The sequence below is a fragment of the Mugil cephalus genome, chromosome 1 (assembly GCF_022458985.1).
Source record: "Mugil cephalus isolate CIBA_MC_2020 chromosome 1, CIBA_Mcephalus_1.1, whole genome shotgun sequence".
Lineage (NCBI taxonomy): Eukaryota > Metazoa > Chordata > Actinopteri > Mugiliformes > Mugilidae > Mugil > Mugil cephalus.
This window is the reverse complement of record NC_061770.1, coordinates 9,057,228-9,084,420: the sequence shown is the minus strand read 5'-3', so window position 1 is coordinate 9,084,420 and position 27,193 is coordinate 9,057,228. Positions and strand designations below refer to the sequence as shown.

Below are 27,193 nucleotides of genomic sequence, written 5' to 3'. Positions count from 1 at the left end.
AAAGCAAAGCAAAGATAAACTGGGTAGGACAAAGCTAACAACGCACACCCGTGCAAAAAAATTCTCAGCAGAAGAAGAAGAAAAGGAGCACTACAAACTAGCAACATAGGAATTACAGCTCAGCAGGACGCAGCCAAATAAAAGCAAATTATTTTCTTCATGCTCCCTCAGCTAGGCGTCAACCACAGACCGGTTGCCATGGAAACCGACATCAGCGAGGAATAAGAGGGCACAAGGCTGGCCTCGGAAACCCTGAAGCCGTTAGCGCCAACACTCAACAATTAGCAAATTCAACTTAATCACACAGCTTGTAATTTTCGCCTCCTCGGGCTAAACTTTTAAACACTTTCCTGACTTTAGAAATTAGCCGAGGCCTTTAGAATATATCAAGTCAGCAACACCGCTAACGGCAAGTAGGTCACCAGATGGATTCGAGTACTCAGCCGGAAGGAAATCCAGCTTAAAGCCAACAAGTTTGTTGTTCAGCTACAAATCTGCTTTGGTAACATGTCCTTGCGTTGCTAATTCTATATGTGAAATATAAGAATGTGGCATAATCCACAGAAGGGCTGACAAAAATCATCTTGGAAGGCTGCAGACTTTGTGAGCATCCCATCAGTTGTGCAGTTAGGACTTTCAGTATTTCCCTTTCCAGATGCTTGCTGTACTTTTTATGAAAGATAGTTTGTCAATGTCTGATAACAAAGGTTTCAGAGTTTAAAATAACAGACACTTGTGTAAAGTGATATCATGAAACTAATGCTAAGAGCATCTTCATAAGCTAGCACTAGCTAACTCTTCCCTAAGGCTGCAGTAAATTTGAGCAGGATCCTCTGTGTTGCACATTGTTCCCCCGGACAGCAACTGAGAACAACTAATATCCTTTGACAGTGTGGGTTTGATACCTAAACAGAGGTGGAAAGGTAATTTGTACATCATAAAGCCAAGAAAATAACCAACAATCTAATGCCATGCTGACGACTCTGGAAGACTGTGCTTTACAAACATCTAAACTCAGCGCTCTTAAAATGATCATATATCATTTTAATTAAGGCAGATAGCAGGATAACATTGGATTTTTACCATTTAAAATAAAAGTACAACTGAACGATGTTTCCATTAGTTCTCCAGGTATTAAACAAACTACTAGACAAAAATGTTGACATAAATGTAAAAGTAAATATGATTCCTCCTCACTGTGTCAGATTTCATATTTTACTCAATTCCAAAAATGTGAACTGTTCTGCGGTGGCAAAGCAGAAAAAGCAGTCCTTCAAAAAATCTGCTGAGACAGTTCTGTCTGGGTTGAGGCAGCACGTCGACCCAGTGACATATCAATGTTCATTCAGCAAAACAGCAGAAGTAGATGCCTAGACGAATGTGGCATGAGGGCCTATTCAGTTTCTTCTGAATAGGGTCTTTCTCACACTGACACCTACATAAATACATATTGTCATGTCTGCCTCTGAGTTTAGCCATTCACATTTAGCGTCAGGATAAGGATCTGGGTTAAAAAGATAGATGTACAGAGAGTTTCACAGGGCCTCGGCCAGTCACTCTTTATAAATAACACCCAGAGAAGTAATAAAAGACATTGTCAGACAATGCTGAACGCGACCAGACCTAAACTGTAGGCTGCGTCGCAGTCCTGCGTGGGCTGAATGAGCCTATTGACGGAGAAATGAGCGTAAAGTGGCTGAATGTCGTCATTTAGCGGCAGTACAGTAGGATACAGTGTATATGAAAACACACACATTGCTACGCTGACTGCTAGGCTCTGCAACATTTATCTACCAAACAAACGAAACACACGACTGTGTTTTCAATTGTCAGTGTAACGAAGAAGAGCATAGTGTTTCTTTTATGCTGTGACGTGACTGGATGAAGTTTCATTTCATCAGTGTAATGTTTATTTTATGCTGATCTTTTGTGTTTATATGTAAATTCGAAGAAGCAGATAATATTTTAGTCATACATTATTGTTTTCCCTCATGTTAATATCTGTCATATTAATGCGTGCACGTCAAGCAGCATATTCAGAGGTTTCAGTTAGGAGATTGCCTCGATTACAGAGAAGGTTTACTTCTCGTCTCCTGTAGCTCTTTTCACCGACCCTTCTTTTCATCTGCTCCTCTTTGCTGTCAACAGATGTGTAAGGAATTACTGTATCATTAAACAGTACAACAAACTTTTCAGGTGTCTCACATGAAACCCACACACTTCCACTGAAGTTACTGCAATTGTTGATATAGTCAGACTGGTGACAACAAAATACAGATAAATAGTAAAAATAAGAAGCAGATGATTGTAACAGTGTATGAAGGTAGGTGGTAACCAATATTTATTCTATTTTCTTCTTTCAAATTCTGTTAAATCCTTCCAACGTGCAAAGCTGAAAGACATCAACCAGTTTTGTAGTCTCTTAAGTGTTTACAATTACAGAATGTTTGAAGCTGATGTGTCTGAATTTACCTGTCTGAAGAGGAATAACAGGAATTTATGGTTGGCTTAGTATACTATTAGCATTGTTACCTATAATACTACTCATTGTCATTATACTATTATTAGAAATAGGTATAAGACCATTAGCATTAGGTAATTAACTGCAGCTAAAGCAGCGTCTACCCTGTAGACGGCAGATTCATTGTGGAAATGAATGTGACCATCAAGGTAAATATGCAAGGTGGACTGACTGCGTAGGCACTGAAGAGCCCTCAGGTTGCCCTGTATCCCCTGTTTGTTTTGCCACTGCCCTTGGAAAGGCACTTGAATGGCCTCCTGTTCTCAAGTAGCTCTGCCTTGCAGTGTAATCATCCTTTTTAATGCAAACATTTGCTTTTGTCAAACAAAATGAACCGGCCTGTTTTGTCTTCTTGTTGTTCCTGGTGCATTATTCAGCACAACACCCCTTAGACAACAGATCAAAAATCAAACAGAGACAAAAGCTTTTCTTTCTTTCCTTTTTTTTTTTTTTAAACAGCACAAGGTGTGAAAATAAAGTCTCGAAAGACAATACCGGGACTAAAGTTCCTCTTCTAGACCCACAAACTACACAAAGCACACGTTTAACTGAATTATTCTGTTTCCCACTGAAATTTCCCCGAATGAGTCTGTGGTCTTGTTTACTTGAAGAAATGACATTTTTTTTCAAATCAACTGACCAGAGAATGTGAAACGAGGCCTGCTCTAATGTCAAAACAATGTGTGTCTTTTCACTCGGTTGTTTTTGAACAGCACTGACAAGCATGCTTCCAGTCTCTGTACGGGACGCCACAACATACAGCATCATTGTTCACGTCGCCTGAAGCTGTTGTCAGTTAGGTTACTGGGAGAGTATTTGGTTCATTTAACAGGTCACGGCTTGGCGTTCATTTCATAGGAGTTTACAGGGAAACATGAGAGCCCTCTGGGACAAACAGAAATATCGGCAGCGCATCTCGTGTGATAGACCAGAAAGTCTGGTAAGGAATATAATCCCTGAATGTAGTCGGGATATTTAGTAAGAGACAATAAACAATATGCAACAATATTGTCCTGCTTGGTCAAGAATGTCCCTTTTTCTAAAATACAAAGTGAAATAATAAAAAAAAAAAAGTCAAATTAATTGGCAGATTCATTAATATTTGATTCCAAAAGTATAGAGCATGCTGTGTCAAAGAAAGACCAAGACGCATGAGAATGCCAATGGGACGCAGGGGGCAGAGTGTATTACAAATCACCTGCTGATACAAGCGATCAGTTTGACCTATTGAAATGCCAAGTGCAATGGCATTCGATGCTGCTGACAAACAGAAAACCACAGTATTCGCTTGACAGAAAAAGTGTCTCCAGTCAACTTTTTCACTACATGGAGGAAATGAACGATCGATAATGAGTCCAAACGCATCCGGTCCTCAGCGCAAAACGCTTTAGTATGTTTTATTTTCCACATTTATTATAATTGCTTGCACGTAGACAGATGTCACATCTTTGCGTGTTCAGATGGTCTGCTGTGAAGCAGTTAATATCCTCAAAGCTTTCACAAGAAGTTACCTGGAAGTTATCCAGCACAGTTCAGAAACTGTATACAGTTTGTCAAGGCCAATTTTAAATGGATTATTTTTCAGGGAAACATTCTGTGATCTTAGAGTGGGCTTTTCTAGACACTCTCATCCTACGCGTGAGTCACACAGAAGCGAAAGAAAGCAGCTGTCCACTGTTCGTAACAGAGGCGTGGAACCTAACCAAACTTTAATTTGCAGTTCCAGAAAAACGATCTCTTCTTCGTCGTTGCTCCAGGAAAAGTATGAAAGTATGAACACCTCCATAGAAGAATAAGGCTCACCTTTGTGTTGCTTGCCCAATTAAGTTTTCAAGCACAACATCTTCTTCGTCTTATTGTGGCATGATGGTCTCATTAGTGTCCCTTGAGGCCAGAGGACAGAAAACACCTACTTGTTGATGTTTATTCCAACAGTCATAAACTCCAAGAAACAGCACCAAGATGAGATTTAAGCTCTTCTGTAAGCATTTTCAAATGCCATTTTTCTTTTCTACCAAATAAACACGGAAGGGATGAAAATTGCATGTTTGGTTTGGCACACGTTCATCTGGTTAACCTCCCAACCTCTGTTGAACTGTGGGTGCAGTTTCTTTACTGACAAAGACGCTGTTGGTTTGACTGGTTACAACTGTAACACACTCAGCCACAAGAATGTGGAGGAAGTGACTGAGGATGATGTTGCACCACTTGATACTTCTGGCATCCAGAGTCATCCAGTAAATGGCAACCTGTTCCCCGTGAAGACAACTTGAACTCATTGGACATTCAAGTTAAGTTTAACCAAAAGCAAATAATGTAAAATACATTTTTTTAAAAAAATCTTTTTTCCAGGGAATCAAATCGAATTAAATGCCTACAGTTCCCTCTTCTGCATTCAGTTCCTGCAATGACTCTTGTTGACTTGTTGTAAAGAAATTTCCAGACATTCTTGAGGCTTTCAACACACACAAATGTGTACAATATGCACATGCGCAACACTTGTCGTTGCTCCGCAAAAGTCAGACAGACATGGCACCTGTTCACCTATTGACCAAGAAAATCACTGCATCTACTGGACAACATCCTGAGACACATAAACACACTGCAGAATGACAACAGCACATACGCCTTTCATTACAGTTCACTCCAACAAAAGGAAATAGGGACACAAATTTTACGCAATGCATACCACCCACGTACAGAACACATGCACGCACTCACATGAACACACACAAACCATGAGGTGGCATTTTTGTGTGCAACATTGATGATTTACAGGTCCGCTGCCCTGCCTTTTCTCCCCTGATTTCTCTCTCTCTCATCATTACCGCAGATTGAAAAGCTTTATGGGAGATCATCACGTAGCAACAGTAGCAGGAACATCAGGTCCAATCAAACAATGAGCAACAAACATAACGAGTAATTTGGAACAAAAGCTGCCTTGATACAAATGATGGCATTCCGGTGCACCAGCAGCGCAGACACGCAGCACAGACAAAAACACAGACACAGACGCTGAATCTGCAGAGTCATCAAACCAGGTGCCAGAGACAGACGCTCAGGCTTTCACCATCACACATGAGAACTGAGAAGAGGATTAGACAGTGAGCAGATCAATAGGATATTCCTTCTTACCCTCCATAGGCTCCAAAAGTGAAACTCCTCTTTCTCTGCGGCATACTGGCTAAGAGATAGCAGTGAGTCAGTCAACTCAGTGCTGAATGAAGCCAGCACTTGTGTCACTTACGCTGACTGAGCATGTGTATGTGTGTGTGAGTGAGTGTGTGTGTGTGTGTTTGTATGCTTTGCCTGCCGTCTGAGATCCACTCCCCCAGCCGGGGCTAACGTGCCCTGCCTCTTCCTTGCTTACACGCCTCCTTCACAAACAGGGGAGAAACGGCAAAGGGATGAGGGAGGAACAAGGGTGGAGGGGGCTGGAGTGAGAGCTGCTGACTGTGCCAGTCTCCCACCGAACCAGGAGTGTAGGGATGTAGTCCTTATTATATGCATCAAGAACATGATGTCACACAGCACAAACACAGGGATGTTATGTTACTTGATAGTATAATAGCAACTACAGGTAAAGAACATAGAGGTTTTCTAGGCTCTCAAAACAAGTCCAGCAACACTAGCACTGTCTTTATCTGTCACTGGAAGACAGCTGGTAAAACAAGCCGCAAACATGATTCTTCACAAATGTCCTAATCACGGAGCCTAGCCCAGAGTTAGCAGCTCCACTCCTGCATACTGTAGGTGACAACGCCGGCGCAAGTTTCTAATCTCCTCATTCATCGAGTGCCTACAGTAATTCTTTCTTTTGTTAGCCCATCACCTCTGGTATGCGCAAAGCTATCCTGACTCACTATTGACCGCATTGATTGAATGGAGTAGATAACTGGACGTAGAGACTCTCCTTCAGCTGGATGCTGAGTCTGATGAAAGCGGCAACGTGGACAACGGTGCAATAACGCTGCCACGGCTTATTGAATAAAGAAGGATCGCGGTATGAAGCATCAGCCGGCTATCTGATAGACATTCACTAGCAAAGCATTCGCACCGTGTTGGGTGAATCAGACTCTTGTTTCCATGGCCCGTGTTAAGCAGGACAGCGGCCGACACATTGCGTGGGATTAACAGCATTTTTACGTATGAATAAATTCTCATCAATCCGTGGCCCTAATTCCTCCAAGGACCAATGATGTCTTCATCCCATTAAGTACAAAGCACTCGTAGTAACTTAATTAATCAATAGGCCTACCAAACGAGCACAATCACGCTGATAAGCAATTACATCATCTCTGCGCAATTACATCACCCCTTTCCTCCAAGAGAGCAATCACCTAAAAAAAACACTTAAGCACAGTCCTTTGGCTGACTTTGTCAGTAATGGACCTCACTTTGTCTCGTAGCCATGTTGTTATTTATCTTACTGGACAGATCTTTGGTCGATGGATAATAGATTGATTGTTAGAGATTATTGGTTGACAATTAGTTATCACACACGCAGTGAGGCTCTAATGACGGCTGTGTATCACTTTTGCCCAAACTGAAAAAAACAACTGGATGGACTCATATCAAGTTTACATGCATGTAGAAGATGTGAATTCACCACTAACGCTGCCATGAGGGTGACACTACACCCCAATTTGATTGTCGCAATAACTTCTGCCATCATATTTGCTGCAACCATGCACCCCTTGTGAGTAATTTTGCCTCATAGATCCCTTAACCCACGCTCAGTCAAAATGTGAGTTAATTAGCTGATTTTAGGAAGCTAAGTTAAGATGGCGACCATGGAAAAAAAATAGAAATGTTAGTAGTGGCACTGTGAGCGTTTAGCTCAACACACAACTGTGTCTATGTACATCCATACAACATCCTCACCACATCCTCCTCTCGCCCACAGGGTGTCCTCTAGTGCCGTCTAGTGATGTATTTTGTTATTAATATCTGGGAACGCTGTTTATTGAACTTTAAGGAATTAAACAGCCATCATCCATTTTTTCTAGCCTGAAGTTAAAAAGCCAAATTACATGGCCTTGATTATCTGATTAAAAAAATACTCTGCGTGCTGTAAGACAAACAACAAAACAAAATGCAAAGAAATAGCAGCCGAGGAGACAATTTGAATGCAATTAAATTGGGTTTGTTTGTGATCGTCATGATGAACATGTTTCATATACCAAACCTTTTCACGTCTTAGCCGTCTCCAAACGAAAGCCTCGACCCAACAATGAGCTCCGTTACTTTAACAAACAGAGAGCTACCCTGCTCCCCTGTGCCGCCACAGACCGACTTTATTTAAGTGCCACTCTATTGATTTAGCACATCAGTCTTGGTGCTACCTTCAGACCTGTCTGCTTTCCTGACAATTCAATTAACTAAAGCAGCTGCGGTGTGTGTGTGAGAGGCATTTGAATGGGCGCAGCTCAGACAGGAGCCTTTAATCACATCACCTCAGGAACAAGGCCCAGTCCTCCGAGCAGCCCTGGCTCCTCTTTTGTTTTAAAGGAAGTGAATGGGCAGGAAGACGGGCAGGAAGACTCTCGAGAGGACAAAAAAACTGGAGATCCCTGCCGATAGCCACGTCGTCAGACTACTGACACCGCAAAATCACCAAAGCTGACGTTGATCCACGTTCGTAAGAAAATCAGAAATCGTGATCATTGTTTCATAAGCCATTTCTGTCGGATGTTATTATTACTGCAGGTGTAAGTAGATGAGTTGTAGGTTGCCTCCTCCTATTTGCAGTCTGTGAATGAGGAAAAACACATTTTCATAAACTCAATAATTTATGCCCCAGTCTGGAGTGTGGCTGGGGTAGCTGCAGCGGCAGCAGGGCAGATGTTGAGGCAGAGCCGGTGTGTTACATGAGGACTGAGAGAGGCGAGGGGGGGCGGGAGGGGGGGAGCAGAGGGAAAAATCATTCATTCGTCCTCAGAGCTGCTTTCTTGAGGCAGGAAATTTGCTCCTGAATAAATGAGCGTTGTGCCTGTCTATGGAACAGCAGATGTCGATTGGACGACTAGCACGTGAGAAGGCAGTTGTTGAATAAATGGATTTCGAATTCATCACTCGGATTTTTAAAGGAGGAACTTTAAGTACCATAATGCAGTGCTAATACAAAGTAGAGATGTATAGCGTTGCTGGCTTCATGAAAGCTTTATCCAGCTAAAAATAAAAAAACTATTTATTGTATTTTTACTGAAAATAAAATGCTATCCTTCAACATACTGCATGTGCACCAGATTGTTCTCTTGTTTGGATTCATTTGGATTTTTCGATTTAATAGTTTACTGACTTCTTTTTATGATCACAAAGACTCAAGCGAGTTTTTACCACGTAAACGATCAATCGTGCATCATTTATTAGTGCTTATTTAAAATGCCATTATTCATGATAGGGGGGAAGGGGCAAGCAGAGGCTGTTCTTGTTTGTGAGGGCTGCCTATTTGGACAAGACTGTAAAAAAAAGTGAAAGCTGAACGCGTGAACGGGTTAAATCATTCCACAATATTTGTACCGTGCGGCGATCAACAAGCCGCCTATGGCCACTGTATACACTGTAAATATTTTCCTGGTGCTCGGCTCAACAAGGAGCACACATATGCCGAGGATATTTGGAGAGGGTGAGCTTGTGGAGGAAGGGGTGCCTCACAAATATTTGAAGGCAGTGAATATTCAAAGGGCAATTGTGCTTTGAAGTGCGAGGAAATAGGCTGAGCTTTATCTCTGTGAGTGTTTCATTTGCTTTCAACATTGCCAGCTTCTGTACCTGACTGCATGACTGGTGCCGAGGCAGAAGCAATTATTTAAAGGCATTTGTTATTTTTGGATGGCTCAAATTTCCCCCTCGGGTCATTTTGGAGAGAAGAAGGTCTATTACTTCGCTTCACTTTATTGTCACTTCAAGTGACTTGGGTAGCACATTCAATATTATATATAGTTTCTTATTCGGCACTCGCTTTCATTTCTTCTTCAGCATCACTTTCACATCCTCTGTTGGATTTCTAGACAAACTCGGAGAACAGCTGAAAATAGCAGATTTAGAAAGAAGTTACAGTAAGGACCGTAGACTGTCTGACGGGGAGGGGTGGAAGCGTTCCCGCTCAAACATCCACCTCCCAACGAGGTCACATGCCCCTCAGGCCCCTGGGAGCAGCTACCAACAGGCTCGTGCACACACTGTGGCCTTTCATAGCCTCCCCATTTTTGGGGCCAGGATGTTATGGTGGACAGGGCAGAAGAAAAGAGGTTCTCATGCTTAAACGGAACGGGAATGATCCACTTGATGCTTCACGCTTTTGCGGCTTGAATGTAGCCATGAGTTCTCTGCTTTGTTCCCATCCTTTTGCATTTGTCTTTGCATCAGTTTTTTCTCATTTCTTGAATATCAAATCACGTATCATTGAGTATTTTCTTAGGGGTCACAGGTGATTTAATAATGGAGCAACTCCAATATACCACTGCGCATGAGATCAATTAATCACGACAGTCTGTCTTCTTCAGACGATTATGATCCAATAGAGGACGAAGGTAACAGCTACAGGGACATGTAGCTCATTGATCTTCATTGCAGAGAAAGATCTATTTCAGCTATAATGGATCCTCAGTGCCCTGCTATCTCTCCACTGTGTCTCAGGCAGCTACATGATAGATGGTTCCCTGCAACTGCAAAGACTTTGTCTTCATGCCAGGTGATCAATAGAGTGCTTGCCACAGCAGAGACACGCTCAGGCCGACACCGCTCAACTTTAAATCCCGCGCCTGGAGGACAAATGTCAGAAAGCTAAAGGGTAACTTTGAATCCCTTTGCTTTCAAGTCACGCTGGGAGTATTTGATGGCTTCCATTCCCACTGACCACTACCGCAGAACTGAACAACACTACGTTGGCTGTTTGTGTATTCCAGACATGTTTGGTCTGAAAAGGTCAATAAGAGAGTTTAAGAAAGGGGGCCTCTTTATGGTGACAGTGACTTTATAAAGCATGAGTCTGCACAAGCATGATTAGACTGAAGGGGACCATCTCAAGAGTTGCATTGCCCCCTTCTGGGCGCTGTAGGAGTAGGTTCAAGTAAACATGAAAAGTAATACACAAATACTTTGGTTGTTCGTATCTATTCAAACATTTGTTTTGATTAATAATTACAATTATTTTATACAGAAAAAAAAAATAAATTTGTTTTAAATTGGCCATAGGAGTGTGAGTGTGAATGGTTGCCTGTCTCTGTGTGTTGGCCCTGAGATAGACTGGAGACCTGTCTTGCCCATTGACAGATGGGATAAGCTCCAGCCTCCCCACAACCCTCCAGAGGACAAGCAGCAATAGAAGATGAAATTCTACAATTCAAATTTCAAAAACTGCAAGCTCACACAGATTGCAGGAGGATTCATACTTCCCAACTAAAAAAAAAATATTATGTTGCAACAGCTAGCACAGCGATTGCACTAATGTCAACAAACAAGCTCATTTAAATTATTGAACATTACATTTTTCCTTCCCTGCAGAATTTCATTGCTGTTTTAAGGTTATTTTAAGAAGTTCTCAGAGACAAGGAGAAGCGATCAAAGTTGAGGATAAACATTTAAAAGACGCTGAAACTAACAGGAACCAAAAAGGCTACAAGAGAAAATCTGAAAACACAGCATTAGATAACTTCTGTTCTCTGTGCAGCAGATGGGATCAAACTGAACCAAATCCCTGGGATTGCCATCTATTTTTGTTAGTAGCCAGACAGAGGAGTGGAGAGTGCGAGGGGTCAGAGGCTCAGCACTGGAACAGCAGGTGCCTCCACAATTAGAAGCATATTTCTGCATGTGCCACCAAGAAAACAGTTCTCTCCAGAGTGACCAAGGGGCAGCGGGGTTGATGAGTCAGGAAATGTGACCTGTAATAGGTGACCTATGAGTCACACCGGACTGATCTGTATGTGCAATACTGTCGAAATGGAACAAACCTTTTCTTTTAAATAAATCATTCGAGAGCGGTTCGTTTATGCCGACTCAGTGTTTAAATAGGCATAATAGTTTATGCACATTGATGAATATAAAACTGAAGAAGTCAAGAAGAGTCAGATGTCACGTCAGCCATATTCACATGCACTCTACCAACACAGCAAAATCATACGCCTAGCTTTACTGTAGCCTGTACCATTTAAATGGATTCATAACAGAATATTGTGTTCTAGTTAATTTTAACAAAATTTTTGCCGCTTCAGCTTCTAACAAGTCACAATCAGCTGGGACACTTTGAGAAGAACTTGATCATTTCACAAGATCACAAATTCCCCAGCCACCTCCATCACGCAGGGCGAAGACATCAGGGAATTATATTTTCCCGGAGATGTAAATAAAAGCCCAAATCACTGCAGCGCCACAGACTCAAAGCAATGACAGCGCACTTCCGTGAATGGTAATGAGGCTGACATCAAAGAGCGTGGATGTGAGGTATAGCGCTGAGTAAACTGGTTCAAATAAAACTCTCTGATTGCGCCCACAGTCTCTGGCTGATACTGAAACTGCTGAATAGGAGACAGCACAAAGGCAACCAGTGTTGAAAATTAAGAATAAATATAGAAGCCCCACAGATGCAGAGGCAGAGCGAGGGTGACTCATTCAAAGCCCATCAAAGAGACAGTACACTTTCACTCTAATAAGCTGTTTGCAGTGGTCCAGCTGACATCCTCCTCTGAGCAGAGAATGCACATAAATGCAGTCTGCGCATGAATAATTCAGCACGGAGGAAAATGATGCATCCAGTTTCTAAAGAAAGGCCTTCAAGCATCAGCTTTAAACGTTATTGCTGCAGAGGTAACAGCACAAAGGACGCCTTCATAATTAAGAAATCAAAAAAGTGACTTGTAAAAGAAAAAAAAGGATACAGTACAACATCCTTTAATGCAGCAGGTTTGTATGAACCACATTAAAGAGTATTAACTAGAGCATTAAACAACAAGAGCGCAGAAGAGAAAGAGCCCATCTTCAGAGCCTTTGACACGGTGCCAAAGGGGCATCTTACATGTGAGATGATGAAAGAGTGTCTCAGCAGCAGCCGGTGGCCTCACATAAACCAGCGTGTCAACAATCTATGTGAAATCTGGCAACACTTGTGTGGCAAGAGAGGAAAAAAGGGAACGAAAACAAAGTAAAGATATTAGAGGCTGCTTGTAATAAAAGCGATTAAAAAGATGGCAGACAAAAGCACTCAGCTCACACAGTACAGGATCAAGAGTTCAAACATAGTATAAAGAGCTCCACGCTTCGTCACATACTTTTACACCTACTTAACCAACACAAGGAGCCACATCGTATGAATGAAGTTCCAAATAAAGTTAATCCCTGTTCTTTGGTTAAATTTAAACATTTAAACTACAATGTCAGGTTGCGGGACATTTAAATAATAGCTGTACCTCTTGTTCACAGTGAGCTCTTATACTGTCTGTATACAGCGTACAACTAGAATGAGCTCAAACATTAGTCACATTGTCTTATTTGACATTTTAAAAGTTTGTACGTATTTGCAAACACACTTTTGCGAGTTCTTCTTAAAATTGTCGGTATGTCTGTATATCCTTTAGCTGTACAGGCTGCTATGTCTGATACCGATCTGACCTGTGTATCTGTATGCTGTATCATTTCTACACTGTAGATACAGACTAGGCCTTTGTGGTAAAAGTGAGAAAAGAATCAAATCTAATGTATGTCAATGCAAGCCATCCCTACAGGGATGCTACTGAAGACTCATATTAAAAGATTTATAGTCGGCATCACCCATTTTTTCCTATAAAACTTTAATAGCTGTTTATCCAGTTATGGAAACTATGTACAGTGTCACTGCTACTCAGGTAAATAAATATCTTATGACTGTGACGTGTTACTAATTTAATAAACCCAGGCAAACAAAACAGCTACAGAAGTGTTTTGGACAAATGGTGATTTAACCTTATTTGTTACAGACTAATTGCTCATCATGTGTGATGTGATTAATCATTACACAACAGTGACTTCAAACTGCCCTGCTCCAGGACCTCGGCAGGAGCCAATTATGTCGCTGCCTTCAGGACTGTCTCATCTGCTCATCCTCCCAGTCTCAGTTTGACGCTAAGATTTCCAGATTCAGCAAACATAGACCCATGCCTCTTTCATTTGTAGGTTTACTTAAAAGAAAACCAACCCTATGAATTAACAAACACGACGCTGTTTCATTACACGTCAAAGAACAGGAATGACAACACAGACGGCGTGTCGTTGTCTCTGTGGCGTCTCTCTCTTTGTTGTTTTAGTTTTGCAAGGCAGATGGGTAGAATATCATCTGCAATCGGGAATTCTTCCTACAGCGAGACCGTAGGCTGTGAAAGTAAAGGTCCCATTACATTTAATAATAGAAAAGGCTGCAGCATGGAGGGACTGGCTGCCAGAGCACACAAACCTGAGAGCATGGCCAGTGTGGCGACAGACTCGGAGGCACTCAGCTGGAAGCACTGGGGAAAGAAGAACGGGAGGCTTGAATGTGGAAAGAAATTGAGAGATTTAGAGGTGAGGAAAGGTGGGAGAGGAGGATAGAAGGATAAAAGAAGAGGGATGAAGAAATGGAAGCGCAAATGGAAGGAGGAATGAAAGTTATAGATAAACGCAGGATGGAAGCATTGAAGGGATGAAGGGGCAGGTTGGGTAAAGCTCACTGGCAACTGAGATTCATTCATTTGAAAATAATCATGTGCAGTGGAATCAGGTACATGTTATAGAACTTACTGTGGAGGGCAGCTGAATTACTTCCTGCTCGTGTGTTCTTTCAGCTAAATGAGACTTCATGCATTCATGCTTGATTCCAAATTATACAACCGACGTGCAAAAAGCTTGTGTTGTTGGCAGCTTCTGCTGCTCAGATGCCGACTTATTCACTGGAGGCACAGAGCCATGAAATAGAAACACCAGTCCGCCCTGCAGAAGTACAGATGCACCACTAAAAGTTATATAAGGTATTCCCGGAAAACAAATAATGCAGCATTTATAGCGACAGCATCACACATCCTTATGATGAGTTTAAATCTGTGTGAAATTCTCATCCGCCATCAGTATTGTCAGCGACTCAGAAGGATCCTGCTGTTTTGCAATGCAGTTTCCAAAGTTTAAAGAATGAATGCGTTATGAAATCATCCCTCAGGGGTGTTAATCGTCACTTTTCCTGACACAGTTTCATTTCACACAACTTAAAGTGGGTCACATGCTATGTTTCTTGATGTGAATGTGACACTGTGACAGTGCTCCAATGTTTTGCCAGCCTAATTGTTCCATTGCACAGCGGAGCTAAACGTTGAATCAAAGAAACATGGAGCCTGACGCTCAGGATCCTCAAGCCGAAGCGAAGATTGTGTTCCACCGACCAAAGCACAGGGAACTCACCAGCCATCGTGCACTATGCAGCCAACAAGCAGTCTGCCAAAAGAGGCGATGATGTGCAAGAAGATGTAGTAGTCTATTACTCATGCTAGAGGGTCAGACAACACACGCTCAGGGCTTGGCTGAGGAAACAGGATGTTCTGCAAGTCCCAAGAGAACACGTTAACCATAGACAAATCAATAGTCTGCTAGTTTTAAATCAAGAGAAAATGGCGTTCTGCCATCAGACGTCATGCAAATCTGAACATTTTGAGAAGGAACGTGGAAGTGGGATTAATAGCTGAATGTCAAAAGGCATCCGTGTATGTGTGAATGCATTTTTATTTTTTTCTCTTTTTATTTTTTCTTTCAATTAGAATATTTAAAGACCGCATAATTTATATGTGAAAACTATTTCATGCTAAAAATGATAGGGCATTTCCATTTTTTATAAAAGAATCACACAGAGCTTTGTGACAACTATTACACAAAGAAAGTCATCGCTGTTGCCTCATTATCATTATTATTATTAAATGAACAACGGTTTTCTAACAAAGTAATAATAATAAAGAAAATGAAAATATAAAAGTAATATCCGAAAAGGCAAGCCAGCTTCAGAAATGAACCATTTCACAAACAGCTTGTATTAAACGATACCTTACCTCATTAAAATGGCGTCTCTTTTGAAAGCAAACTTTCGGACCTCGCTGGCACTGCTACTACAAGTATGACTCCACGCAAAGAGCAGTGCACTCGAGTAGCTTAAAGCGTGTGTTCATTATTCATGACAAGCATGCAACTTACATCCGCAACAAACACACACTGCAAGAAAACAACAACACAGCAGCTGTAACTATCCCTGGACGGGACAGCGCGACAAAACTTGAACCCAAGCCTGTTTTTATTGTAGTCCGTCTACAGCTGCAACACTTGTTCGCTTCTGGCACGAACAAATAAGAAGTAACAGAGCAGAGTACAGTACCTTTGCTGCTGCCTTCGTGCAGGCGGCTGGAAGTGAATGAATTTAAGATGCCGACTACAGTGGAGGTGAATGGATGCTGCGCTGCCTAGCAACCAAACGACCAATGAAATAAATGGAAGAAAGGGTACTAATACTACATGCACAATTAAGGGACTAGCTACATTTATTTAATTCATCATACGTTTGTAAAAGCTAGTCAGAGCTAAATCCGTTCAATTCAATAATGATCTTGACATAACTTGCATCGTTTATTATATGAAAATGTGCAGTGCACAGTAGGAGGTCTAAGAAGACATCAACACATAGTTATGTATATTTTTTTGTCCTTTATTTGTTTTAATGAATGTCTGTCAGTTTTGTACCAACACATGTTTACTGCTCTCTGGGCAGCAGCTGGACCTACAGCTCCCTCTGGTGGATTCACTGGGGAAGATTGACTGTGCTGTGTGGAGGGAGTCATTCAGCGCCGTCTTAAGCAGTTTTTAAAACAAGTGTGTGAAACGACAACTCTGGACACTGTAACACTGACACATGTAGAAGACAACAGTGGATTGTGCGTATCGGAGGTGTTCTTGCTATAGGAAATACTCTGTTTGGTTTAGATGAGGAGCCGGAGCGTACTGGAGGCAGGAGTTTACTCATCAGCACAACTACGCGCTCACTGGACAGCCACCTGCTCTATTCACACATGAGCTGAACATTATACAAGGTAGCTTTTATATGGTAAAATCTGTTTAAAATGTTCCATCCAACTTATTCCTACATTATTGCGTTGTCACGTACAGCCCCACCGGGTATGGTCTAGAAAGGCTGCGGCGCATTAGATAAAACTACACCCTGCTACAAGTTCTCCGGCTAACTCAAGTGTTTACCAGGCCTAAAAAAAAAGAAATCCTACAAGTCACTCAGGAGAGCACAGCTCTCATCGTATGTGAGACATCTCCTCCAGAAAAGGTGTCTTCATGCAGCCGGTGCAGAGCTGATCCATCCAGAGAGGAGCCTCGTGCTGCAGAGGGGTGCGGCGCGGGTAGAACGTGTACGAGAGGTCATAATTCAACAGGCAGCTTAAGGAAGTCATGTATATGTCTGAGAAACGACACAGGCGCCTGGAGAAGTAGGTGGGGTTGTGACATGTTCTGAAGATGCTGCCGAACTGCGGGTTGAACAAGTTCTTTGTCAACACCCTGAAACATGAAAGGTGAGGGTAAAAGTTAATACCGTATTAGGTACGTTCGTATTCACATATGCAGGAAGACATATTATCATCATTCACTTAAGCAGAAATAGGAAGAAGACACAAGTAAAAACTGAATTACCTACGAATGTTCAATAAAAGGAGGCAACCTTGAAATGTTCCATTTAAATGAGATGCAATCATGTAACAAACTGGTGACTGGACCAATGACCTAATGCAGTCTCTGTGTTCAGCATAATATCAGATCACAATAGCTCACACAATGAGCCTTTATGAAAACGACAACAATTTATTTCCCTCTGTTTTTCCAGTACAGTATTAAACCAGTAACTAGAAAACTTTCCCAGCGTCAACCAACGTAGCCCTGTTTAAGCCACTTGAAGGAAATCTATCTAAGAGTGTGTCTCCTAAATAAAAGCTGAACTGCTCTGTAACTGAAGCTGGTTTCATATGGAGCTAGGTTTAAATATTTAATATACAGAAAGTGTCTAATGCAATATAGCACAGTAGAATTGTGAAAGAGAGTTCAGACAAACTCTCAAATGAATTATTAACTCTTGAGCTTTGTGACAGTATTTCAGTGAACCTACCACTGCACACTCCTTAAACTAGATTCACTGGGAGGCGCTTGAGTGAAAGATAACAATAAAGCTACTCACCTTAGTTCTTCTCTTTCCTTCTGCCATTCCAGAAAAACTTGCTTAGACTCTGGGTCACGGTGTGTCTGTGGTATTAAAGACCAGAAGGGTCAAATTAAGGTACACAAACATCAATAAACACAAGTATTTATATGCATAATTTGAACCAGTACATGAGCTTTTATCTGATCCCCATTTCCAAGGTAGGACACACACAACTTGTGGGTCATTCTATCACTTATCATATCACAAAGCAGCAGGAGCTTACAAACAGAAGTCACATGGAATTACAAGAAGCTGGACAATTTTTATTAATATCGGTGATTTGGGGAGGGTTAACTTCTCACCTGAAGGCGCTCCATCAAGCCAGTTAAAGCCTGCAGCCAGGTGAGGTTCACGGCGTACCGGCCCGTGCTCACCACTTTGGTTTCCTGCTCCAGCTCTGGCACGATGGCGGCTGTACGCCATCCGTGACGCAACATCAGGTCCTGCAAGAAAGGGTAAAGTATCTGTTGAAAACGTGGGTCTGTCTCTGTCGTCTCAGTTCAGAGCTGTCGACACAGCGGGGTGGAGAAAAAAAACGTTGTCTTCTGTATCTGGATTTCCCATAGATTCTGTGCTCCACAGCAGCTAGAACGGTCACAGTAAGTTTAGGGGCAAACCAGCACTATCAGTGGCCTCCATATTCTCCATAAAGTATGCTATGAATTACTACTGCTGGTTTAAATGTCTTTATATATAACAGAATATAAAGTCTTTTGTTTTATCTATTTGTACTCCATGTATAACATGTATGAGTTTGTAAGATTTATTCTGCCTTGTGTAAACCATTTTGAATCTCCTCCCTGTCTGAAAGGTCCCACGCAGATCAAGTTATAATACTTTGCTGTCCTTTCCGCACAAAATAATATGCTTCTCACAGCGTGAAATAACCCCTATAGTTCTTTCTGTATTAGCCTAGTGTTGCCACCTAGTGTTAGACATGGTCACTGTGCAGCTCCTTCTGACCCCACCCTTATGCAACACTGGAAATATTCTGATTTGAGCAAAGGGGTGAGACAGTGGGCATCTGACAGAATGTGCATGTTTAACCCCCTGCTTGTGTGTTTAAAAAGATCATGAGTAAAGTATGGTGTTAGAATGTGGTACCTGGGCATTCACATCATTTTAGGAAAATTCTAAATAATAGTTTCTTGTGAAATTCACCCCTCTGCTCTATTTTATGCAGAGCACATAAAATAAATTAAACAGTGAAATAATGTTAGTCACCACATAACTAATGATGAGTCAAGACTTGCGTCTGTAATTGCGGTGATTCAGCATCCACAACTGTTCCTACTTACGGCCAAGTCACTGTAGAGATGATCCCCGAAGTAAAGCACCTTTGATCCTCGCCAGCCTGTGAGTCTCAGGAAGTCAAACAGGTTCCCCTGTAAAAGGAAAAAAATTAAATCACAGACTTGTCTCAGCAGAACACTGAATTATCACAAGATGGCCAATGATATTTACTTCTCCCCGCATCACAGACAAAAACAGGTTCAGGACCAGGACTGACCTGCTTGTAGATCTGTCCTTTGTCCAAACTGCTGATCTTTTCCCACCGAAGGTCTCCATTACCGTCCAAGCGTCTAAAAGGTCTGTAAGAGTAACTATGTTGAGGCAACGTGCTCTGAAGCTAAAGTGACTCCATCAAGCTTGATGAGGAGGAACTTACCACTTTCACCACACTGAATGACAAACAGTTACTCACTTGATACAGTCAGTGAAGAAGTGCGGCTTATCCGCCTGTACTATGACGACATCGAAGAAGTCTCTCCAGTTTTTTCCCACCATGTGCGTCATTCCTTTATCCCTGAACGCAGAAAGCACTAGTATTAGTATGAGCTTAGTACAACAGAGTGCAACAAGGTTAAACATTTGTTATGAATCACAGTGAATAACTGCACACCCGAAGATCAAACACTCACACAAAGCTGAAGGGGCTGTTGGTTATGAGAAACAGTTTCTTCCCGTGACTGACCAGACGATGCAAAACAGCATCTGTCTCTTCTCCTCTCAGAATGAACTTATCTGGAAAGTTGGGAAAGACAACTCATTAACAGAGAATATTAGTTTGCTGTCATGCAGCAACTTGCCGACTTTGTGTAAATACTGGAACAGATGAAACAAGGTCTTACCGAGATCTTGCATCACCCATTTGTACATGTAGCCTTTGAGGTGAACCATGCCGATCGCTTCCTGAGGATTAAACTTGTTTAATGTTTTGCCCAAAAACTTCCAAGTTAGCTGGTTGAAATTACACTGAAGGAGCGGGGCTGTGCCCTGTAACTGAAAACCTGCACACCTCTGGGCCAAGAAAGAAAAAGTCAGGTATTGTTCTTGGCTCTATGTTTTGGAAGCTCAGCAGAGTCTTTAGCCTCCAGCTTATGAATCAGAGTGTGTGGAAACAGTCAAACAGTGCGGGGCACAGTGCTCCTCAGTGTAACCTACAGGCTGAGGCCTGACCTTAGAGCACAGACCAAAGCGTTTACACAGTGAGCTGGGTGGGCAAACTCACAGAGACGTCTTTGAAGAGGTGAACTGGATCATAGTCGATGTCATTGGTGATGAAAAAATCATTGGCTACAGCCAAGAGGGTCATCTCAGGGATGGAGAAGATGTCCATGAATTGCTTCACCTTTGGTCCCTGTGTGAACAAATCATGTTAATGCTTGGCGTTTATTTTACGGGGCCAGCAGTAAATCTTGAACTTGAACTAATTAGCTTTTATTTTAGCCTCTGTGGTCTTTTGAATGACTTCCCAATCGCATTAGGACCAATTTTCAATACAGCCGTCACCCTCCAAGAGGCCTCTCTGAAAACACGGCCAAGTCCCTGAATGAGATTAGATGCACTCCAAGACTATTTTGGACGAGGCTGTTTCAAGGAGGATTACGAGATGGCAGGAGGCACAGTTCCTGCTGCAGGGAAGCACTTAAAAGAGCCGATGGAATGGAAGTTATTTCAGCTTGATTCAAAACCTCAGAATCCAAATTGCCTCTAATTGGAAAACATGTCAGCTTAACCTTTGTGGCTGTTCAGACACTATGGAGATTTCTACTGAGTGCAGCTTGCAGAAAATCACAACTACAAATGGAGGAGCTTTCAGTTCTGACTCACAATTTCCTGTCTGCCTTTTCTGCAACGGGAACGGTTTTCCAGCTGATTTATGACGACAACGGTACATGTGAAGTTACCAAATTTGCCCACAGGACTTGCGTAACAGTAAAGTCACGTAAATCCTGACATTTGAAAGGTCTTGGCACAGCAACGGATTAAATCCTAAACTGATCCTTGTGCCTGCGATGTCAACAACTGATGTTGCAAATTGTGCATGGTAGTGTTTTTTTTCCCTGTACAAAAAAATCGTCCCCACCTTTCCATAGAAGCCGCTGTCCTGCTGCAGGGGGACATGGAAAGTCCCTCCGTACAGCTCAAGGACCTCCTCATCTGGCACTGGGCTCAGGCCGCTGGGAACAGAAAAAAAAATGAAATGCGCTTTATAGTATTTACTGTATATGAACACGTGCAGCACATGTAATTTGTTTTCCGTTTAATCCATTCATTTGAATACAGACACTTTGGCCATGTATCTGCAGAGGGATGGACCCAGTGACCAATCCTCTAAACCCCTCACAGGAACCCTGCAGGACATAACCAACAGGTTTCTTGAAGAGCCTTTCTAGATGCGACTGATTCTCGGCTAATTTAAAAACGGGAGAAAAAAGGGAGTGGCACCTATCACCTATCAACACGTGTGGTTACAAACTGGCCGTTTATGTCAGCTACATCTTAAATCATAGATCTTCAACGCGGGGTCTGCTACCCCTAGTTAGTCCGCGGAGGTGCTGCAGGGGGCTCGCAAAATCTTCGGTTGATTAGACTTTTTTTTTTAATTTCCCCCAGAAATTCAAATTTCTTTAAATGTGCATGAACATGAATCCACCCTTCACTCATTTAGTGATACAGGAGTTGTCTCAACAGCGCACAGAGCGCCACAGTCCTGTCAATCTAAGCTTCCTGTACACAGTAGGCCCCACCCCTATCGCTGCTGAACCAATCAAAAGGCCACATATTACACGTATGTTTAAATCAGGTATGTTTATGTTTGCAGCAGTTGCATGGCCACCCTACTGTTGCATGTTTGAAATTAAAAAAAAAAGGATCAATGGATGTATTATTTGAATAACTTAATATTGAATGCAAAGTGATAATAACGTACATAAGTAGCTACAGGCTGAGTTTAATATAGAACACATGTAGTAGGTAGGGGGTCCCTACTTCATCTTTCATCAGTTTGGGGTCCTTGGCCTGAACTATGCTGAAGACCCCTGCCTTAAATCATGCATAACAATAAGGTGAATTACATTTTTAAAAATCTCATGCAGTTGTCATGACGTCCAAACTAGTTTTCTTTCCAGGCTGTAAATACGCTAGTGTATCATGTAGGTCTGTGGAGGTTAACTTGACTTTGTTTGCAGCCTAAAGTGGCCAATCAAGGAGCTGTTTTATTTGGCACTTCTGATTAAGGCTTAGAACCTTTACAAATAGTGTTGTTTCCTTCAGCAGCAGGGATATGGGTAAAAATAAAATTGGCGTACCATATGTACATGGAACCAAACCAGCAGTGTAGGTCGTTAGAGGTATAAAATGCATTTCAGTACTCCACGAAATGGAGTTCGGTGACAATGATAAACCTCTTACCGATACACTGTCCCAGGCTGAATGTAATGGAAGGCATCTATCTTCATCAAAAGACCCTACATGAGAAAGAAAATAGTTTGATTTGTAATCACATTGAAAGAACGTATTTTTTTGTCCTGCAATGGAAAGAAAAAGATAATTTACCTTTTGGATGTCGTAGTGAAGACCCCGAGCAGCAAAGTTGGGAATGTAATCATATTTGCGGATGCCTTCGGGGTACTGCAAAGTCGGGGGACAAAGTGGATAAATTTAGCTGAGTATAAGAGCAAGTGCGACGGCAATACGGTCGACCTTGTAAAACGCACCTTGAAGTGTTCGATGAGGAAGCCTCGTGCTGTATTGTAGATCATCGTATTGAGGGCATTTGAGTACAGAGCCAGCGTGTAGTCATAGTCAAAGCCATAGATGTCCACTTCAGCCAAGTTGACCTCGTTGTTGGCGTAGATGGCGGAAGAATTGAGGGATTTACATGCACCCGGTGGGATCAAGTCTGACCAAGGAAAGACAAATGGGAAATCCTCAGTCAAATGTAGAGAGAATCAGACAATGACTAATCAAGATGAGGAAAGACCACACATTGATCGTGTGCAGGAATGTATGATTAGAGGATTCCCAAAGTCCAACTCATGATTAAATGTAAAATAAATCAGTAAAACTTCCACTGTGAAACCTGCTGATTGTGCACATCGTAGGAAAGAAAATAAGCTTTCAATACAGTGGGCCTGGCAGGCTCACCGGAGGTTGCGTAACGGGCGTTTCTGAGATGTTAACTGACTCTTGACTGAACTAAACCAGTCCAAATAGAACATTCTGTACAGTACATTTTGTATCCAATTCCATGTGAACGGCGACCGGACCACAGCATTCGTAACCCCTCGTAATTGCGGCTATTTCCCTTATCTGTTTAATCTGCCTACTGTTCTGATAGGGACAGTCACACAGCTAACACATGCACACAGATTAAATAAAAACTTCACCATGCTTTCCGGCGAAGGTCTCTAATATGAATACAGGACTGGGTCGCTGTTGGTCAACGGTAAAAAGTGGGCCATGGCCTTTCTGTCCTGGGACGGTTCAATGAAAGATAATGAAAACGCTGAGTCACATGTTCAGGGATCAGATCTAGAAAACCGCAGCTCTAGCGAAGAGTGCACGACTTTAATTAAAACCCACTGTGTGGAGAACTTGTGGTTTGCACAGATTCAGTCACTGAAAGAAAGAAAAAAACATCCACCTTGATACTAAAGACAAAGTTTATCTGAAATGCACCCTGCTGCCCGGCCCAATGAGGAATTGTTTGGAATGATTTCATTTGCTATTTTATGTTTGTGTATTTCCTGCTGCACAACACTGCAGGGAAAAATGCTGCTTTTGAATTCACTATACTTAAGATGATCCCCGTAAGGGAAATTTAAACACAGACACAGCAGCAGTGCTGCTCTATGCTTTATGTTTAGCAGCAGTAAGAAGATACAGATACATGCATGAGCTCATGAAAGTCAAAATAAAACAGGAACTTCATCCTCCAGAGTTTAGTTTACAAACACAAGTGCACTTGGTGTATTCGCACGTACAGTAGATATCAGTACATGCGCATGTGCAGCATGTTCAGTGCATGTAAACAAGAAATACAAACATAGCAGCATACAACAAATATGTGCAGTGAATTAATTTTTTTTTATTTTATGTGAACAATATAATATATTTTATGCACAATGCTATAAATGAATCTATCAAATAGCACATGAAAGGAAAAACTTTACTGTGACTAGCTACAGACCTCAAATGCTGTTTTATATTAATGCATCAGTCATAGTATAATTTAAAGGGCATGCTGTATAACAAGTTTTCTGGTCTCCATTTTACAGTTTTGTGCACTTTACAGTGACTAAAGCTGGATTTTTACTTGCTGGTATTGTTAGTGTGGATACTTTCCCCTGTACTCTCTCACACACACACAACACACTCTAGGTAGCTGTGGACCATGTGGACAAAATAAACAAACCTGTAAATATTAGCAAGCCTGGCCGTGCACGATCATGTGTGATTCACAACAACAAAAACAAGAACAAACTATTCGCTCCAACTAGATTTTCGAGGCTTATGCAGTTAGATCTGTTGTACGTGCACACAATCATGGTGCACACCAAAACAGATCCATCATCTTCTGGCATGCAGTGACGCTAGAGTCGTGTCAGCCGTGTCATAAACAGCATTTCTCACATGAGCAGATGAAGAACCGCTGACTGCACAGCCCATGTTTACATGCTGGACAGAAACACTCTGCAGGCCTACAGATCGTGTCTTCTCTTGCAAAAGTTTTTGATTTCTAAACCAAACCCTACTGAATAGAGGAACCACGGAAGAACAAGCGCAGATTGACTTCTTTTGAATGTCTTTAACCTTTGCTGTTTTTCCCAGCAGTTGTGTAAACTTTAACCTAAAACGGCACAGAGGAACTCAGGGCATTAATATCCCAGCTGTCCCATCTGGTTATTTGGACAGAGGATGATCGCAATCCCCAAACGAACAAAATGTCCACTGATAATCGTGCACCGATGGTGACGTGGTGGAGAGTTCCCATGCATGTGTGATAAATAAGCAGACGGGACGGCGTGCTTACCGTGAACCAGCCGTTTCATCTCGTTGTAACGGCTCCACAGGTAAGACCTCTGGTCCATGGGAGCCGCCGTGGAGGTGAACGACCGTCGTCGCACACCACTTAAACCGGGAGCACCCACGGGCTCCTTGGGTCTCCTCTTGTCCGCGGCCGTGCATGCGTGAGGGGGTTCGTTGGACGACGGCGCGTCGCCACTCGGCCTGTCCGAATCCGAGCTGCAACTTGGCTCCTCTTTTGTTTTTTCGCAACACTGCTTTCGCCCTGCAGACAGCCTGCATGAGGTGGAGAGTCTGTTCGCTTTTGGGGACCTGGCGAGAGGAGGGGTGCTGTTTCCCCTCCATATCGTTCGAGTTAACGCTGTGCCCACTGTCTTGAGAGACATGTTGTTCTTAGAAGTGCGTGGTAAACACGTCTAAAAACTGCTAGCACTGCGAACTCTACTGGGGCTGAAAACTCATGAAAACATACCCCCTGTGGCCACGCCCATTGCCATCATGCCCCGCCTTTTAAAGCTGGCGTCACGAAGTCCTGCAGCCAACCATCTCCACAGATATTATAATAAACTCATCAGGCACAACATTATGGCCACCTTCCTGACATTGTGTTGGCCTCCCCTTTTGCCTCCAAAACAGTTGTGGCTCATCAGAGAGACACAGTTGTTTTAGTTGTTCTTAAAACGTTTTTGTTATTTATTTCTCCTGTCAGTGGTCATAATGTTATGCCTGATCAGTGTATATAAAGACAGTTTTCAGTGGGATTTCATTATGTTTTGGTGAAGTTTGCAAATGCATGCCTGATTTTTTTTTAGTTTAAGTGGTGACGTTCTGAATTAATGTTATCCAAGTAAAAAAAAAAAAAAAAAAAAACTTAACCAAAAACTACTCCATGCAGGATAAATTGGCATGTGAGTGTTTTTACAAACTAAAATATTGTGTTTTCACTTAGTGGCTGCATTTCTTGTTACACAGTATATTAAAATGTAGCAGGGCCTCATTTCTTATGAAGTGGTCCCACGTTTTGTGCGTTCAATTCTTTATGTGTAATGTAGTTCATAATTGAAGCTGTAACGCATATGTTTTGGAGTTATAAGTGGAACTGTGGCATAAAAGTATAAAGTGGCATGAAATGTGCTCCTGTGTTGACTCAGTCAGTGCAGAACGGTGGTGTCGTACTTCATCCGACTACTGTATACCACACACCCACCACAGAAGAGACTCTCTGGGTCACAGTTTAGCTAACACAGCTAAAGCTGGAGAAGGGAAAGGCTAAATTACAGGTTTAGCATGTGAAAGGCTACATGACAATTCTCAGCTTCTGTCTGGGGAAGACACACACACACACACACACACACACACAAATGCCCCCATTTGAAAAACAAAGGAATGGAGCCTCCTGCCCTTCTCACCAGCCTTGGCTGCCATTCATCCACCCAAATGAGAGGGTCATTCCTTCTGTGCCACAGCTAATAATGACTTATTTCTCCATCGAGAGGAACAACAGGCTGCTCAAAAGATAAATCTCCTGCCGAGCAGCAAGTCCAGACAATCCGTCTCTGCCTCCACCCTGTCTGACCTGTTGTCACTGGTTTAAAGAGGCATCTCAAACACCTCAAAGGGACATGCCAGCATGCTTCAAAGCCTCCACAATCATCCCCATCCCCCCAAAAAAACACAAAGATGACTAAGACTATAATGACTATTGCCTGGCGGTGATTTCAGTTGGGAGCCTTGCGTTGTCTACGTGAAAGCCATCGCCCGTAGGCCTCCTGCAGTTTTCGTGAAAAGCCAACAAAAGCTCTACTTCATTTAAAACCTGAACTCTTGAGGAGTCTACACCGCGGTGTTGTTAGTGGGCTTAACGTGGCACCACTGATGACGCCTCAGGGACCCTGAGTCAAACAGGAAAGATCATGGCTGACCACTCCTACCACACACATAAACTACATGTAAACTTCCGCAGGACATCTTGGAATCTTCATCAGATTCCTCCTATGTCTCTTGGTGTCGATTTCCAAAGGAGTGTTTCTCAGAAACTCTTTTCGGCCCTAGATTGTCCTGATCTTTTATATGCATGCGTAACAGCCCCACAAGATCTCTAGATTATGTTCATAACTCAG

General features: G+C 42.3%; 2 protein-coding genes across 11 annotated transcripts in view; both read right to left on the bottom strand.

Moving 5' to 3' along the window:
- Window positions 1-5,822, bottom strand: part of rap1gapa (RAP1 GTPase activating protein a) — a 36,780-nt gene extending 30,958 nt beyond the window's left edge. For 3 of the 10 annotated variants that reach the window (XM_047597210.1, XM_047597224.1, XM_047597201.1), the window contains exon 1: window positions 5,657-5,818. In XM_047597210.1, coding sequence (XP_047453166.1) covers window positions 5,657-5,700 — 44 coding nt within the window. In that variant the 5' untranslated portion in view covers window positions 5,701-5,818. Of the gene's footprint in view, window positions 1-5,656 lie in introns of all 10 variants that reach the window. The other 7 variants (XM_047597185.1, XM_047597215.1, XM_047597167.1 and 4 more) reach the window with 5 other exon arrangements.
- A 10,365-nt stretch (window positions 5,823-16,187) lies between these two features.
- nt5dc2 (5'-nucleotidase domain containing 2) lies at window positions 16,188-25,567 on the bottom strand. The gene is made up of 14 exons (XM_047611222.1): window positions 25,081-25,567; window positions 22,763-22,947; window positions 22,602-22,676; window positions 22,458-22,513; window positions 21,130-21,223; window positions 20,272-20,400; window positions 19,892-19,952; window positions 19,682-19,784; window positions 19,465-19,566; window positions 19,270-19,351; window positions 19,058-19,144; window positions 18,062-18,202; window positions 17,736-17,800; window positions 16,188-17,065 (listed from the first exon to the last, which is right to left on the bottom strand). Exons 1-14 carry the CDS (start codon window positions 25,457-25,459, stop codon window positions 16,804-16,806), a joined length of 1,821 nt encoding a protein of 606 aa, XP_047467178.1. The 5' UTR covers window positions 25,460-25,567; the 3' UTR covers window positions 16,188-16,803.
- Window positions 25,568-27,193: the final 1,626 nt, after the last annotated feature.